Source organism: Schistocerca americana, chromosome 1 (genome assembly GCF_021461395.2).
Source record: "Schistocerca americana isolate TAMUIC-IGC-003095 chromosome 1, iqSchAmer2.1, whole genome shotgun sequence".
NCBI classification, from domain to species: domain Eukaryota; kingdom Metazoa; phylum Arthropoda; class Insecta; order Orthoptera; family Acrididae; genus Schistocerca; species Schistocerca americana.
The window spans coordinates 141,005,282-141,023,169 of NC_060119.1; the positions used below are offsets into that span (position 1 = coordinate 141,005,282).

A 17,888-nucleotide genomic window follows, 5' to 3' on the forward strand; every position below is an offset into this window, starting at 1 on the left:
GGCAAGTGCTCTATTCTATGGAGTTTTGAGTCTCAGTCCAGCACACTGTTTTAATCTGCCAAGAAGTTTTGTATCAGTGCACACTCTGCTCTAGAGTGAAAATTTCATTCTGGCTGTGGCTAAGCCAAGTCTCTGTAGTATCCCTTTTTCCAGGAGTGCTAGTTCTGCAAGGGTTGCAGAGGAGCTTCTGTGAAGTTTGGAAGGTAGGTGACGAGGTAATGGCAGAATTTGAAGCTGTGAGGATGGGTCATGAGTCATGCTTGGGTAGCTCAGTTGGTAGAGCACTTGCCTGTGAAAGGCAAATGTCCTGAGTTCAAGCGCACAGTTTTAATCTGCCAGGAAGTTTCATATCAGTGCACACTCTGCTGCAGAGTGAAAATTTCATTCTGAAAATGCTCCACATGTTGGTGAAGAGAATCTGATGCTGCAAATTCAGGTACAGTTCCAGGTGTTCTGTTGCCCATCATGTTTATTGTATTGTTGTTTGTAATGGATATCTGCAGCTGGAGATGGCTGTGTACTGTCTGCATTGTCAAAGGTCTTACAGTTGCCTTTAAAAAAGGCAGGGCATAGATCTGTTACATTGTCCTCAGAGTACCTGTAAGCCACAGTTGGTAGGTAGCAGCCATGAGGCAGTTCTACAAATGTTTTGTGTCTTGCAGTAGTGACTAGATGTTCAAATGACACTGGTGTGGAGTTTGCCAGATTGGCAGGCAACTTTCCATACTGACAACCCAGTGATTATAAGCACATAGTCAAAGCTTGAGTAAACCCTTTGATACATGTTGACAGACAAAGTACTCACAAGCCGCCATTCATGATTGGAGATACAGCTCACTTTACTGGAACGCACTGAGAATGCAGGATTATTTTCATACTAATTTCACAGATACATGTAGGGAACAATTTTCTGTGATCAAAATAGTATTGAGAAAGAGTTAAAAAAAACTATGCACATTATGAGAACATTGCAAAACTTCTATTGAGTAGTTTCTATTATTTGTATTTTTGTAACTGACTTGAGTGGATCAAACTTACCACATGTAAGTAGCCAACTTCCTTGCCTCATTGAATACACCAATTCACATCAGATCACCAAAGTTAAGCAATTTCAGACATGACCAGTACTTGTATGGGTAACTACCTTGGTATGCCACATACTGTTGACTGGGGTGCAAGGCCCCTGATCATGTCTTTAAGCCATTGTCCTACATTAAATTCCAAACCTATACACAATGTCTCATGGAGTGAGGGCTGACTCTGTTGATGGTGATCTGTCCATCAGATTGGAACATTAAGCTCCTTGGCCCCCTTGGTGCTATTCAAGATGAGTGGGCTATGTGCTGGCACTGGGTTTCTCATTATCATCCCACACAAACAAGACATCATACTACACTTACCCATTACTGTCACATTAGATGCAATTAAAACACTCTCTTCTCACATTTCATGAAGGAAAAGTACCACTTGGCATGAAGGATAGAAAAATTTTTCCAATTAGGCAGCTGAACCTGCCCTTGTAAGCCTCCCAACCAATAATACCTCCCTTTTTTTTTACCATATATGAGCACCCCACCAGTACACAAAATTTGAGTCTGCTAAGTGCGTGTGACTGTGACAACAGTCCCTTCATTCTGTTTCCTCAAATAATCTTATGTTAAGTTAATGCCCTGTTGGCTGCATTGGTTGATATATATAAAAGAGCTGGCAGGTTGATACACACACAAACAAACACAAACATACACACAAAATTCAAGCATTCGCAACAAACTGTTGCCTCATCAGGAAAGAGGGAAGGAGAGGCAAAGACGAAAGGATGTGGGTTTTAAGGGAGAGGGTAAGGAGTCATTCCAATCCCGGGAGCGGAAAGACTTACCTTAGGGGGAAAAAAGGACAGGTATACACTCACACACACACACACACACATATCCATCAGCACATACACGGGGCCAAACTCTTTGCCTTTTAATATGTCTGCTTGTGTCTGTATATGTGTGGATGGATATGTGTGTGTGTGTCCGAGTGTATACCCATCCTTTTTTCCCCCTAAGGTAAGTCTTTCCGCTCCCGGGATTGGAATGACTCCTTACTCTCTCCTTTAAAACCCACATCCTTTCATCTTTCCCTCTCCTTCCCTCTTTCCTGATGAAGCAACAGTCGGTTGCGAAAGCTAGAATTTTGTGTGTATATATGTGTCTGTTTGTGTTTCTATCGACCTGCCAGCACTTTCATATGGTAAGTCACATCATCTTTGTTTTTAAATATATTTTTCCCGTGTGGAATGTTTCCCTATTTTTACCAAACAAAAGTGCTGGCAGGTCGATATACACACAAACAAACACAAACATACGCACAAAATTCAAGCTTTCGCAACAAACAGTTTTCCCACGTGGAATGTTTCCCTCTATTATATATATATATATATATATATATATATATATATATATATATATATATATATATATATATATATATATATATATATATATATATATATATATATATATATATATATACACACTCCTGGAAATGGAAAAAAGAACACATTGACACCGGTGTGTCAGACCCACCATACTTGCTCCGGACACTGCGAGAGGGCTGTACAAGCAATGATCACACGCACGGCACAGCGGACACACCAGGAACTGCGGTGTTGGCCGTCGAATGGCGTTAGCTGCGCAGCATTTGTGCACCGCTGCCGTCAGTGTCAGCCAGTTTGCCGTGGCATACGGAGCTCCATCGCAGTCTTTAACACTGGTAGCATGCCGCGACAGTGCGGACATGAACCGTATGTGCAGTTGACGGACTTTGAGCGAGGGCGTATAGTGGGCATGCGGGAGGCCGGGTGGACGTACCGCCGAATTGCTCAACACGTGGGGCATGAGGTCTCCACAGTACATCGATGTTGTCGCCAGTGGTCGGCGGAAGGTGCACGTGCCCGTCGACCTGGGACCGGACCGCAGCGACGCACGGATGCACGCCAAGACCGTAGGATCCTACGCAGTGCCGTAGGGGACCGCACCACCACTTCCCAGCAAATTAGGGACACTGTTGCTCCTGGGGTATCGGCGAGGACCATTCGCAACCGTCTCCATGAAGCTGGGCTACGGTCCTGCACACCGTTAGGCCGTCTTCCGCTCACGCCCCAACATCGTGCAGCCCGCCTCCAGTGGTGTCGCGACAGGCGTGAATGGAGGGACGAATGGAGACGTGTCGTCTTCAGCGATGAGAGTCGCTTCTGCCTTGGTGCCAATGATGGTCGTATGCGTGTTTGGCGCCGTGCAGGTGAGCGCCACAATCAGGACTGCATACGACCGAGGCACACAGGGCCAACACCCGGCATCATGGTGTGGGGAGCGATCTCCTACACTGGCCGTACACCACTGGTGATTGTCGAGGGGACACTGAATAGTGCACGGTACATCCAAACCGTCATCGAACCCATCGTTCTACCATTCCTAGACCGGCAAGGGAACTTGCTGTTCCAACAGGACAATGCACGTCCGCATGTATCCCGTGCCACCCAACGTGCTCTAGAAGGTGTAAGTCAACTACCCTGGCCAGCAAGATCTCCGGATCTGTCCCCCATTGAGCATGTTTGGGACTGGATGAAGCGTCGTCTCACGCGGTCTGCACGTCCAGCACGAACGCTGGTCCAACTGAGGCGCCAGGTGGAAATGGCATGGCAAGCCGTTCTACAGGACTACATCCAGCATCTCTACGATCGTCTCCATGGGAGAATAGCAGCCTGCATTGCTGCAATAGGTGGATATACACTGTACTAGTGCCGACATTGTGCATGCTCTGTTGCCTGTGTCTATGTGCCTGTGGTTCTGTCAGTGTGATCATGTGATGTATCTGACCCCAGGAATGTGTCAATAAAGTTTCCCCTTCCTGGGACAATGAATTCACGGTGTTCTTATTTCAATTTCCAGGAGTGTATATGTCTGCTGCAAAATATGTCTGCTTGTGTCTGTATGTGTGGATGGATATGTGCGTGTGTGCGAGTGTATACCTGTTCTTTTTTCCCCCTAAGGTAAGTCTTTCCGCTCCCGGGATTGGAATGACTCCTTACCCTCTCCCTTAAAACCCACTTCCTTTCGTCTTCCCCTCTTCTTCCCTCTTTCCTGATGAGGCAACAGTTTGTTGCGAAAGCTTGAATTTTGTGTGTATGTTTGTATTTGTTTGTGTGTCTATCGACCTGCCAGCACTTTCGTTCGGTAAGTCACCTCATCTTTGTTTTTTTTATATATATATATATATATATATATATATATATATATATATATATATATATATATATATATATATATATATATATATATATGTATATATTCGTGCACTCGGGCTTCACAGCATGACTCCTCACATGCCAATAAAAAAATGTCTCTCACAAAATTTCGCCCGGCAAGTACAGACAGCAGAAAAAGGACGTTAGAGAGTGGCAATCTGGCAACACTGTAACCACATGTGTGATAAGTACCTCTGGCAGCACATATTAGTCGGGCTCTACAGTTGGTGCAGTAGATAGAGTTTTGGGTTAGCATGCAGGAAGTCGATGGTTCGATCCTTGGTTGGGGCGCATTTTATATTTGCTACTTTCATTCTGACATTTCATACTATAATATACACTGCTTCTTAGGTCACATGTACCCTAAATTTACAACATCTTGTAAACCTGAACATAACAAAAAATGTTCATATGTGTGTGAATTTCCAATGGACCAAACTGCTGAGGTCATTGGTCCCTAGACTTACTCTTTACTTAAACTAACTTACACTAACCTATGCTAAGAACAACAAACATTCCCACACCCAAGGGAGAATCTGAACCACTGGCAGCAGGGGCCGTGCAATCCGTGACATGGCGCCTCAAACTACGCGGCTACTCCACCCAGCGGACATAACAAATACGTGGTTAGACAAATAAGAAGTAGACAGTTGAAACAAATGACCTGTCATAGGACAGAATAACTACAAAAACAATATCAGTTTTGAGATGCTAAAGATGATAACAGCACAGTAACACAACATCTACTTGTCATTTATACAACATGTAATATGGGCACTCAGATGTCTCACACTAGCAACCAGTGACAATAATAATGTCCGTATTAATGAGCAAGTGACCTTCACAATTGAATATGTCATTCTCAGATCAACAGATGCCCAAAGCAACCCCCCTGCATGTCCACACATTGTGCAATCCACCGGATCATACAGCTCTGGACCCTTAGCAGCAAAACTGCGTACACAGAAACAAGAGCAGCATGAACACGCGCTACCAGTTCTTCCACATTCGTAGGTGGAGAAGATACTCCTTCAGGTGTCCCCACAGGAAGAAATACGGGGGATTTATGTCAGGTGAACATGGTGGCCATACAACTGGACCTCCACGTCCGAGCTATTTCCTTGGAAATGTTCTGTCCAAGTACTGTCGCACATTAATTCCAGAATGTGGAGGTGCACCATCATGTAGTTGAACATCTTTCAGCACGTCAGGCAGCTAGTTTGAGAGGAACATATGATATCTTAGTGGAGTCAACTGGTCAGACAACATGTAGGGGCCATAACACTTGTCGCCCAATATTCCAGCCCAAAATGAACTTGATATCCAAGGTCGCAGGTGACGTGCTGGTTAACCTCAGACCAATGCTAAGCACTGCACATATTGAAGACCCTCACGTGTGAATGCTGCTTCATCTGACCATATTAAGGTGTTCACGAAGTTATTGTTGGCTTCCTGTTGTTGTTGGAACCATTCACAGAATTGCATCTGCTGATGGCAATCTGCAGGATACAGGTGTTATGATGCACTGCGAGACATGTAGCTGCCTTGCTATGCTACGTGTACTTCGCTGAGGTTCTTGGTGTATGACCTCCAGAATAGCTTCCTCAGTAGCTGGAGTACAGCGAGTCCGTGGATGACCTCTGTCATGCAATGGTGGAAGGAGAGAACTTAACTTCTGAAGGCGCTGCTTCAGATGACCAAACACGTTATTACCTGGATTGCAGTGATGAGGATTTCTAACAGCATACTCACGAGCGGCAACACGAGCCCAGTTATCAGATTCACCAAGGACAGGAGGCATATCCAAATATTCATCATTTGCGTATGCCAAACATCTGCCACACTGGTTTTGATGTTTACAATGAGAAAATTTGACACATGTACGCATGTACATTGAAGTCTGTCATGGGCACGTTACTCCATTTGCAACTAGTCCCTGTCTGGTGGACGGTGCCATCAGTCCTGCATGCTGTTCCATCTAACATGATTTACCCCTCTGACATATATTATTCTGCATGTTTCATCCTGATACCGCTAATTGTGAAATGTTCGGTTTCAAATTACACTGTTTCCCGAACAGTAATAGACGTGATGTTTCCACAATCCCATCGATAGAATAATAATAATAATAATAATAGTAGTAGTAGTAGTAGTAGTCGTAGTAGTAGTAGTAGTAGTCGTAGTAGTAGTAGTAGTAATGCATTTAGATACATACTAAACAGCATGTGGTTACCAGGCTCAATATTGAAAAGCATAATTAGTGAAACCATGGTGAGAACACAAACAAATAGTAACAGAGTATGGACATTAATTGCAAAGCACGTTGCTAGTCCTACTCGTAAAGTAAGGCCCTAATGAAATGTAATGGGCCTGAAAGAGGCAAGAATAATAGTTGGTACTAATCTATGGGACCATTGGAGGAGGTTACAAACAAAACAGGTTTTGCATCTACTAGATGAAGTGGTGCAAATAAATTCATGCCCACTACGTGGAAAGGATTTCTTCCAAAACTGACCAATCTTCCATTTATACGATTGTAATATGTAAGTGCAAATGTTTTCTGGAGGACCTGCTACAATCGCTTTTGGTGATTAATATGCTGGATACCATACCACCTGAACTACATTTACCTAGTAAAAAACATATGCCTCAACCAAGGATCGAAGCATCGACTTCTTGCACACTAACCCAAAACTTTATCCATTGCATCAACTACACGGCACTACAAATACATGCAGACAGAGGTAGTTACCATACATGTGGTTACAGTGTTGCTAGATTGCCATTCTTTAATATCCTTTTTCTGCCGGATGTACTCGCTGGACGAAATTTTGTAAGAGGCATTTTTTTTTTTTTCGCTGGCATGTGAGGAGTCGCGCTGCAAAGCCCGAGTGCACAAATTTTGCTTCACCCTATATAATAATAATAATAATAATAATAATAATAATAATAATAATAATAATAAGAAGAAGAAGAAGAAGAAGAAGAAGAAGAATGCGTTTAGATACATACTAAACAGCATGTGGTTACCAGACTCAATGATGAAAGGCATAATTAGTGGGACCATGGTGAGAACACAAACAAATAGTAACCAATTTTGGACATTAACTGCAAAGCACATTGCTAGCCCTACTGGTAAAGTAAGGCCCTAACGAAATGTCTATATATAGGGGTGCAGGGTATTTCAAAATTTGGTAGAGCTTAAAATGATTTCATGCAGCGTTTTAAAATGTTCTTGTTTTTGCATGTGGCATTATTTGGGAATAGTATAACAATAAGGAGCTGCTATTTGAAGTAAATTGATTGCCATACCACATTATTAATTTCTAGGACTAGACACAATTATCTAATGTAAGACTAAACTCTAATCTTATTAGGATACCTTTACCACAGTGTACTGGAAATTTTTGTATTATTGGTGTTTTTAATTTCATTTCAGTGACCAATCTCTTCTATTATGGCTTGAGGCTTTAGCTGTTTATGGTGTGGCAATAGTTACTGAGACACCTAGCAGTAAAGAAGAAATTTCTAAACTTGCCAACAGAATTGCTTTTCCTAGGAAAACGCATTATGGGTAAGCAACTTCTCAAAATAGAACCAGATATATACCAATTTCTGTACTTCATACACTTGGAAAAATGAAAAGTATATACACTGATCAGCCAGAGCATTATGAACACTGACCTTCTATCAATATGAACCATCCAGGTGAGAGCAGTGTCACCTTACGAGGAATGACTGTTAGTCAGACCCACGCACAATACAGGTAGTTTTAGTGAGTGTGCTGTCCATGTGTAGAATGGGAAAGGTGTGCAATCTATCTAAATTTGACCAAGGACCAATTTTGCTGTCCTGGAGGCTCGATACAAGCATTTCGGAAACTTCATGATTTGTCAGGTGTTCGAGGATTCTGTGGTGAGTGTTTTCAACACGTGTCAAAAGCAAAGTGAAACCATGTCCAGACATCATGTGGTTGGGAGGCCATCCCTCATTACAGACATCAGACGTTGTAGGCTGGGCAGACTGGTGAAACAGGGCAGGAGGTGAACTGTGGGGGACTAACATCCAGACATTAATGCTGGCAGAATACAAGTGTGTCTGAACACACAGTGCACCCAACACTCCTGATGATGGCCTCCACAGCTGACAGCCCATGCATGTGCCTATGTTAACACTACAACATCAGCAACTACAACTGAAATGGGCGCATGACCATTGGCACTGGATGTTGGCACAGTGGCAGAGCATTGCACAGTCTGGTGAATTGACACCTTCTTCATCATGCCGGTGGGAGGGCAGGAAGCCATCACCTTCCAAGAGAGCAACTCCTTGGCACCTGTGCTGCAGGATGGAGGCGAGATGGTAGCAGCTCCATTATACTCTGGGGAACATTCTTGTGTTCATCCATAGGTGCAGTGGAGCTCATGCAAGGCGCAGTGATGGCAAAGGGGTATTGTACACTGGTTGCAGACTATGTACACCCCTTCACGACGATCATGTTTCCCGATGGAAACAGTGTTTTTCAACAAGATAGTGCCTGTGTCACAAGGCCAGGAGTGTGTTGGAGTGGTTTGAGGAACACAGTGGTTAGTTCCAGTTGATGAACTGGTCCCCCAACCTGCCAGGTCTGAACCCAATCGAACACATCTGTTATGTGACTGAACATGATGTCAGTTATCATTGCACCCTCCCTCCCTGGGATTTACCGGAATTTGGTGACTTTCATGTGCAGATGTGGTGCCAGCTCCCTCCAGTGACTTACTAAAGCCTCATTGCTTCCATGCCATGACATGACATGTCGCTGCTATTATCCTACCAAAGGTGGATAATACCGGCTATTATTTAGATGGTCTTAATGTTCTGGCTCATCAGTGTACCTTTTGAACATAGCTTTATTTTCTCATTAGCTAACTGTACCATATATGGAATAACTTAAATACTTGATTGTAAAAGAATTTTTTTGTTAGAATTTAAGGTCTTATCAAAAGCATGGATGAATAGTTCTTGTGTTGACAAGAAGAGGACAGCAGTCTGCTGCTGTCATGCAGTGGGAACAGTTGTTTCGAATTTGTTTTGTTTCATTTGGGAGAGACAAATCTAAATCATGATGTCCACCAACCAGTTTCAAATTACTGGTAACATTTTTCATATCCCCATACCTAATATCATATCATTGTACCAAACAGTCTTTCATTTTGGTAGAGATAACCTGTATTTAGTGCATTGGATAGCAGCTTGCTAAAAGTAGATACATGAATTGCCTTGCTCTGTGATACCTCAAGTTTCCTCACCCCAACTTCTGTGGGCAGTATTTTAACAATCATCTGAACTATTTTATATCCTTGCCAAAGAGCTCAGAAGACTTTTATCATTCTCTTCTTTAGTTGTACTGAACTAAAGACTGCAGTTATATGGGAGATGTATGATAAATGAAATGTATGGTGGTGGGTGGGTCTCTAGTTCATCGCACTTTGAGCAAACACACTGATAAAGACAGCACAAAACACATACACCAGATTTGTCTTTGGAGAACAAAGTAATTTTTTTTCAATAACAGCTGAGCGCTTAAAATAAAAGATAAATAATAAAAAATAAAAAATTATTTTTTGAATGATTTCATGATGCTATCAGCTGTCATTCTCTTTATTTCATGTACAATTGTACAGTTTTGGCCTTAGGGCATTTTCACTTATCTAAAACGGAAGCATTATACATTGGACACATTAGTGACACTTTTGATTTTGATTTAGGAACAAGTCATATCGGTAGATATATTAGGAGTATTATAACTTACTTTACGTATGATTTTTTAGTAGTCAATTATGCCATGTATGTCATTGCTCCTATGACTCCATGTTATACTCATAAAATAAATTAGAGAGGTTTTATGGTATTTTAGGAGCACATTGCTTTCAAGCAGTTGTTGCAAAGCTCTTATACATAAGGTCCATGTTTTAACCTACTTAACACTAGGAAGATTATAATTATTTTACAGAAATTTGTTAATTAACCTGCATATGCTTTTGTTCTCAATTATATTTGAGTATCGTTCACCATTGGTGTTGTAGCGTCTTATACCACAAGGAAGCAAGGGAAAAAGGATATTGTTATGGGTGGCTAGTATCTGTTTTCTACAACACAAATGCACATGGGGATTAATACTGTTTTTATTTACATGAACTGGAAAATTTACTTAACTGGAATAGAGTCCATGTTTGTGGTACAAGCTCATCGTAATAGTCATCTTGCAGACTGATGTAAACTAGTCCCGCTATAGTCATTAATCTGGTCGCTATGCACCATCGTAGCCTAACCCCGCTCTGCAAGTAAACTGACAGATGCCAAACAGGATGATTGAGCAAGACTGAGGGATTGACTGAGTGAGGCCGTCCAATCAGTTGCAGCAGCCTAAATACGTGCTGTCGAGATGGCGTAGGCAGTGTGTTGCTTGTGCATGTGTCTCTGGCCTCTCTTGTGATAGGTGCACTTGATCCAGCACCTACTAATCGATTTTTGCACTTCATCTTTGCCAACCAATGTGCTGGCAACAGATTACACCATTATCTTCAAAAATGACATGCTCCCACAGTAAAAGAACTAATATTTACAAATTATTTTAAAGAATTTACATCTAGTCATATTTGCACCAGTGATGAACAATAGTTAAATATAATTGAGAATAAAAGCATGTGCAGGTTAATTGACAAATTTCTGTAAAATAATTATGATGTTCCTAGTCTTAAGGAGGTTAAAACAGGGGCCTTACATATAAGAGCTTTGCAACAAGTGCTCCTAAAATAGTGTAAAACTTCTCTAATTTATTTTATGAACATAACATGGAATCATAGGAGTAATGACATACATGGCATAATTTACTAGTAAAAATCATGAATAAGGTAAGTTATAATGCACCTAGCATATCTATAAATATGACTTGTTCCTAAACCAAAATCACAAGTGTCACTAATGTATCCAATGTATAATGCTTCTGTTTTAGATAACTGAAAATGGCCTAAGGCCAGAATCATGTGGCTTCTTACCACCAGATTCTCTGAACTTTTGAGATGGAAGTTATCTTTACAACACATCCTCTGCTTCTGTAATTGTCCTGACCCCAGTCCCAGGTAGCTGACTTCCCTGCACCCTCCACCCAACAGTTCTCCCTCCGTCTGTCCTGAAACGCCCTCTCAATTCATGTACCCTCATCACCTTCAGCGTGTGTCACTTCCCACCACCATCTACAGTCGTGCCAGCCCATACACCTGCCACCTTCTCTCCCGCATCCCTGGTTGGCAAACTGGCCAATTACTTCCTAGTCACTGGCCACTGACCTCTAGCCCCCTCTGTGCTTCCCACTTCCCTCTGTCCACCCCACCTAATGCTACCCCACTGCAACTTGGCACAAAATAGCACTGGCATGATTAATGTAGCTGGCACCACATGGGTGATAGGCATGTGCATGCATGTGTGCGTATTTATGTATTTTATTCTAGCTCGTCAAAGTATAATTCCAGAAGCTAGCAAGTTTTCTTTCTTTTGTGTACGCCTATTAACAACTCAATGTTTCTGCTTTTTGACACGTGGTCCTTTTTAATCCTAAAATATTTCCATTACAAGTAATAGCATAAAAAACATTGGATTTTGAACACTCAACATCCAGCCTGTAGGAATTGATGTAAGACAGTGGCCCATTTACAGATTGGGAAGAAAACTATATAAATGATCAATGACTATGGATGGCTTCTTTGCCTGTTATAATAGATTTTGAGGAAGCTTCTGACTCAGTATCAACAAAATCTGAACCAATTGCCCTTAAGAAACAAGGAATTTATTCACTCTGTTTTAGTATTCCAAAGAATGTATCCATTAATGGTGCAGCTTCTGTTGCACTACATCTGCATAATGGGAAATTATGAACTGAAAGAGAAGTCATGCAGAAAGTTTCTACACCAATTACACTATTCTTAGCAGCTTTGGAGTAAGATTTCTGATCATTAAACTAACAAAATTTAGACGAAATATATCATGTTAACTTTGTTGATGATTTTGCACTATTTGCTGCTTGTGCAGACAAAGTTCAATAGTATATGAAAAACTTAATAGAGCAAGATTGAAAGTAAGCTTAAAAATCAATTATAATAAGACTGTGATGATGTTCAGTGAGCACTTCAAACAGAAAATAATAATAACTGACAATGAAGTCATGAAATCACTTGATAAATTTTTGTACGTATAGAAGTGGAAGGCAACGTCTGGTTGGACAAGAAAAGTAAACAGAAGAGCAAACATTTCATTTCTGGTCTACAGCAATGAGACATAGAATTCTATTGCAAAAGCCATTCAAAAATTGAGGGTTACTCACTGTCCAATGGAGAGATGCTTGATAGGAATTACTAGGTGAGGCAAAAAAAGAAACAAATGCAGCAGGGAAAAGACTTGAGGAAAAGGTGTAATTCTTACAACTGTAGTGAAATGGATGTGGGTAGTGCATGTAATGAGGTGAACCAAGAAGACCAATGGTGGTCCAAGGAAGTTGAATGCTGGATCGAAGGAGGTAATAAAAGACCAAGATGGAAAGCTAATTAAAGGTGCATGAATGACATTAGACAACTTGCTGGGGCAACATGGATGTTTGTAGCTGAAGACTGTAATACACAGAAAAGACTAGAGGAAGCCTTTAAAAATCAGTGTATGTCAAACAACTGGTTGATGGTGACTATTTTCTTTTTAATATTCGACAAGAATATGACATTACCATCATCATATTGTTTACGTCCACTGAAATATGTTTGGTCATAGCCACTAGGTAATATCATAGTTTCCACTTTATCCAGTAACATTTATGACATAGATTATTTATGTTCCATCTACGACTTCCCAGTGCCATATTCATAAAATATGTTAGTAATGGGAAGTGTAGCTTATTTGATGCAAGGAATTGGAAATGTTTTGGAGGTACCATTATGAGATAATACTACATATGAGGCTAAATTATATGGTTCATACATGGAGAAAGACAAGAAACATCCTCTTTGGTTGGATTGTAGCTAGTAATGGACTTCAGATTTAAACTGTTCTACCAGTGTTAGTTCATGTAATCTCTACTGCAAAGATACTGAAGATCAGAGCCTACTATATGTGAATTTAGTATGCATTAGGATAAACTGCTAAACACAACGTAGATGAGGTATTGAGCAGCAGACACGCACATTTAAAAGCAGATTAAGCTATCAGACGAAGTCCATCAGATTTAGAAAAACACACACACACAGAGTCATACACACATAATGTTGACACACATTTACACCTTCCGGGTAATTTTTCCTTGACTCATACAAATAAAAACAATATTGGATTAATTCATTAATGTGACTTGTTGGTCTTTATGACGACTGATAATCTGAGTCTATCTTCTCTTCTTACAGAGAGACATTTGAAGTAAAACACAAACCAGGTACAACAAACTCTGCATATCTCAATACACCACTACAAATGCATACTGACCTGCCATACTACGAATACAAACCAGGGGTAATTATTCCTTTGTACAACCTGTAAATTCATTGTGTGTATAATTCAATTTTCTACTTCATTGTATAGTGCTGCAAGCAAAGGTCATTGTAAACATTACTGTTTCAGTTGAATCTACTCCATTGTCTGGTACAGACAGATGGACCTGGTGGAGAAAATCTAATAACCGATGGATTTTATGTTGGTAACCATATGAAGAAGCATAATCCAGATTTCTACAAACTTCTTTCCACAGTTCCTGTAGAATGGCTGGATATAGGTGAAGAGGATGGGATTAAATTTCACACATTGTATAGGGCACCAGTGATTTGGTGAGAAGAAAATCCAGTTATATAATAATCTACTCGTTTCTGAAAATTTGCCATAAAGAAAATATATTTAGAGGTTTTGAAAAATTGTTTTGTTAATGCTGTGATTAGGATTGTGTTTGTATTAGGAGAAACTCATATACATATCATATTCTTTTTAAAATATCAACTTAATATGTGAAAGATATGATTTCTTAAGAGCTGCTGCTTTTACAGCTTTACCACTCACATGCTGTTTACCTTTTCACAAAAGGAACAGAACCAGTCACAACATATAACAGTTAAATATACAGTATCTTGAGCTAAGTCAAGAGACACAAAGTACTCAGCACAAGTTAAAAATAATAAGAGAATGCAACAACTGAATTTGTCACCAAGAGAAAATCAGTGATATAATATTAGTGTCAAAGCAAAATGAGATTTTTTAAGTCAGTGTATGAAGCCTCAGGTCAGATATTACATTTATTATGCTTCTGTTTCTCTACCACTTAGGCTCCCATATGACATATAACTCGGTAATCTCATGGGAATTGGTAGTGGTAGGAATGTGTGTAGTACAAGCTTTTTATATCAAACAAAAATTCAGTTGAGGAAAGTAATAAATTATGAGACAGTATTGCTCACCAGTACTTTCAGCTATGAGAAAGTAGCCATTGAGTTCAGTAGCCAATGATTTCAATGTGTTATCACTCTTACCACAGCTGTTTTTGTTTGTTTCCTATTTAACAATGTTCCAAATCATTTTCACTTTTGTAGTAACGTGTTTTATTTTTTTGTGAGCAGTGTTTTACTTTTTTAGATAAGAGATGTTACAATACTGATGGTAATGACATTTCATATCAGCTTGTCTCAGTGGTGCATGACACTTATTGGCACGCCTCACCTCTTCCCTTGGCGCCCAGGGCACAACACTTTATTGCTCTCTTCCCCCTCCCCATCCTTCCTTCTTCAGTGCCCAGCATATGAGACTACACTTCACTGATGCATCCCTCACCCTCCAGAAACACATGTAGTAATATAGTATATAGAATTTGCTCTAATAATAATATATTTTCTGTGAAAAATCTTGTTTGTCTTGAAGACTATTTGGCACCCCTCTCCATGTGGCACCCGGGGCATGATAGACCCACTTGCCTCCCCCCCCCCCCCCTCCACCCCATCCCCTCGCTACACCACTAGCTCATCCTCTGAATTAGGTACAGACCTCTCTTCCCAGCACAAGTTACTTTTCTTTACATCTGTGCACTTTTTTTTTTTTTTTTTTTTTAAAAAAGAAAGTGGAAAGCAAGCCTGATATGCTGCAAGAATACGTTAAAGAAAAAGTAAAATTTTTCATCTAAACTTTTTGATAAATCTCTTTTCAGCAGTCCTGTCATAATTTTTTGATAAACATCATTATGATGTCATTGTTTATGATTCTGCAATACAATACTTATCTTCTACTATCAAAACAATGTTGGTCAGCATATTTTACTGTCAGTATTTGACCATCAGTGTCTGTTGAACTATGTTTTTCAATCCTCATTGAGAACTTTGCTGTAGAAAAATAATCCAGTGCTGTACATCAACTACTCTACTTTTCTTCAGTCATTGCTCTATGACAGAAAATAAACATTATGAAAAGGATGGATTGGTACTCACACATAGAAGAGGTGTTGAGTGGCATACAGGCACATTGAAAAAAGACTGCTTGGTATTATTAGCTATCAAAGTCCTTCATCAGATGTATACAACACAAAACACACACACACACACACACATTCACACGGTGATCTCCAGATATGTTTTGATATTGTTATTCCAGCATGAATTTTCTGTTATTAGAAAATAAAAATGCCCTCAATGTATCATTCCTGTAGGAATTGTGAAATGAAGGTTGGACTAATTATGACATGCAAAGAAGCATTTAAGCAATCATTCTTGTAGTAGTACATAAGCAATTGGAATGGGAAGAAACCCTAACCATTCTCTCTGACATTCACTTCACAGATATTTGTGAAGTATGTATGTAGATGTAGATGACAAATATGGTTTCTGAGTGGAGCTTGCATAATATTTTTAATACTGCCTCTAGTTGCTTTATGATAATTAAGAAGTTTCCCTCTATTGGGCTGCAGGATGTCGGTACTAATATTTTGGGTGTTTCTGGATCCAATAGTGTGGAAGAGCATTCAAAGCACTGTTCAACACAATATTCATTAACCTGATGTGTTTGGGGCACTCCATTTTTAGTATATATAGCCTCTCCCCCTTCCTTCTTGCGGATTTAATAGTAATATGAAATTAGCCTATATCTATCAAGAGGTATATATTCAATTTCAGTGATTTCCATGTGATGTTCTGATAAGCACAACACATTCTACCAACATTCAGTCTGCCCTTTCATTCTCCTGTATGGGTAATAGTAGTTAGTGGCAGCATGGGCTGCCAACACTGACAGTGACCACCAGTATGAACACAAAAAAAAAAATAGTGAGCAAATGTACCGCTTTGGAACTTGTTGCCTTTGTTGAGCTGTCTCTTATTTTGAATATTATTCGCACTTACTGCTACGTGAATTCCTGCATTGGTGACTCAAGACAGCAATTTTTTTTACGCGGACTCGATGAACACACCACGTGGCTCAACAGCAAGACTGTGAATATTGAAGTCCATCAGAAGCTATCAGGGCCTTTCACCAGTTTGGGCACCATGTCACAACGAGTACATAGAGCACCAAACTGTATGCAACCGCCGGCCGCGGTGGTCTAGCGGTTCTGGCGCTGCAGTCCGGAACCGCGGGACTTCTACGGTCGCAGGTTCGAATCCTGCCTCGGGCATGGGTGTGTGTGTGATGTCCTTAGGTTAGTTAGGTTTAAGTAGTTCTCAGTTCTAGGGGACTTATGACCTAAGATGTTGAGTCCCATAGTGCTCAGAGCCATTTTTTTTGTATGCAACCCATTAAGTCCAAAAATGCGAGAATGACAAGCAACCAGTTCCCGTGAGCATTCTTGCATGCGCTAATGCCATGTGACAACATTCAGTGCAACCTTCGACTGACCCGACTGAATTTTCTTTGATAGAAGAACAGCAGAGGTTGCAGTGGAAGATGGATAGTTTTTGGTATATTACCAATGTTACGTTCCCTGTGGGTGATCTGTAACTCTACTATGTTTGATATCAGTAGATTTATTTAATAAAATTTCTTGAGTCACCCTTCTTGATATTTGCTGAGGTGAACCAACCACATTCCAGCAAACGTCAAAGGAATTTGTCTCCTTGTGTGTGGATGGGTGCTGAACGAGAGCGTTAACTGTCTTCCAAGCTACTTGAATGACATAAACAACTGAATTTTAACTACGGTATGTTGATTTTCACTTATGGACCGTCTGACAGCAACTGAATAAAACACAATTTTAGTGCCATACGCGTTTCGCCTTTATTTTCTGCAAGGCATCATCAGTGGCAGGTTGCGTAGACAGTTTCTTACATATTACGCTCCTGTTGCATTTTTGGTCTTGTTCTTCTTCCTATGAGCGCCAATTTGCTGTTTTTTCTGCATTCCACAGCACTATGCACTGAACGCTTTTTTTTTAATGCCATTGCATTAAAAAAAGCGTTCAGTGCATAGTGCTGTGGAATGCAGAAAAAACAGCAAATTGGCGCGCATAGGAAGAAGAACAAGACCAAAAATGCAACAGGAGCGTAATATGTAAGAAACTGTCTACGCAACCTGCCACTGATGATGCCTTGCAGAAAATAAAGGCGAAACGCGTATG

The 17,888-nt window shown here is 40.5% G+C and overlaps 1 protein-coding gene across 3 annotated transcripts in view; it reads left to right on the forward strand.

Moving 5' to 3' along the window:
- The window catches only part of LOC124620705 (gamma-butyrobetaine dioxygenase-like), a 203,852-nt gene that overhangs the window by 172,677 nt on the left and 13,287 nt on the right, over window positions 1–17,888 (forward strand). For all 3 annotated transcript variants that reach the window (XM_047147090.1, XM_047147088.1, XM_047147089.1), the window contains 3 exons: window positions 7,731–7,865; window positions 13,717–13,822; window positions 13,931–14,133. In XM_047147090.1, the coding sequence (XP_047003046.1) occupies window positions 7,731–7,865; window positions 13,717–13,822; window positions 13,931–14,133 (444 nt within the window). The remainder of the gene's footprint in view (window positions 1–7,730; window positions 7,866–13,716; window positions 13,823–13,930; window positions 14,134–17,888) is intronic.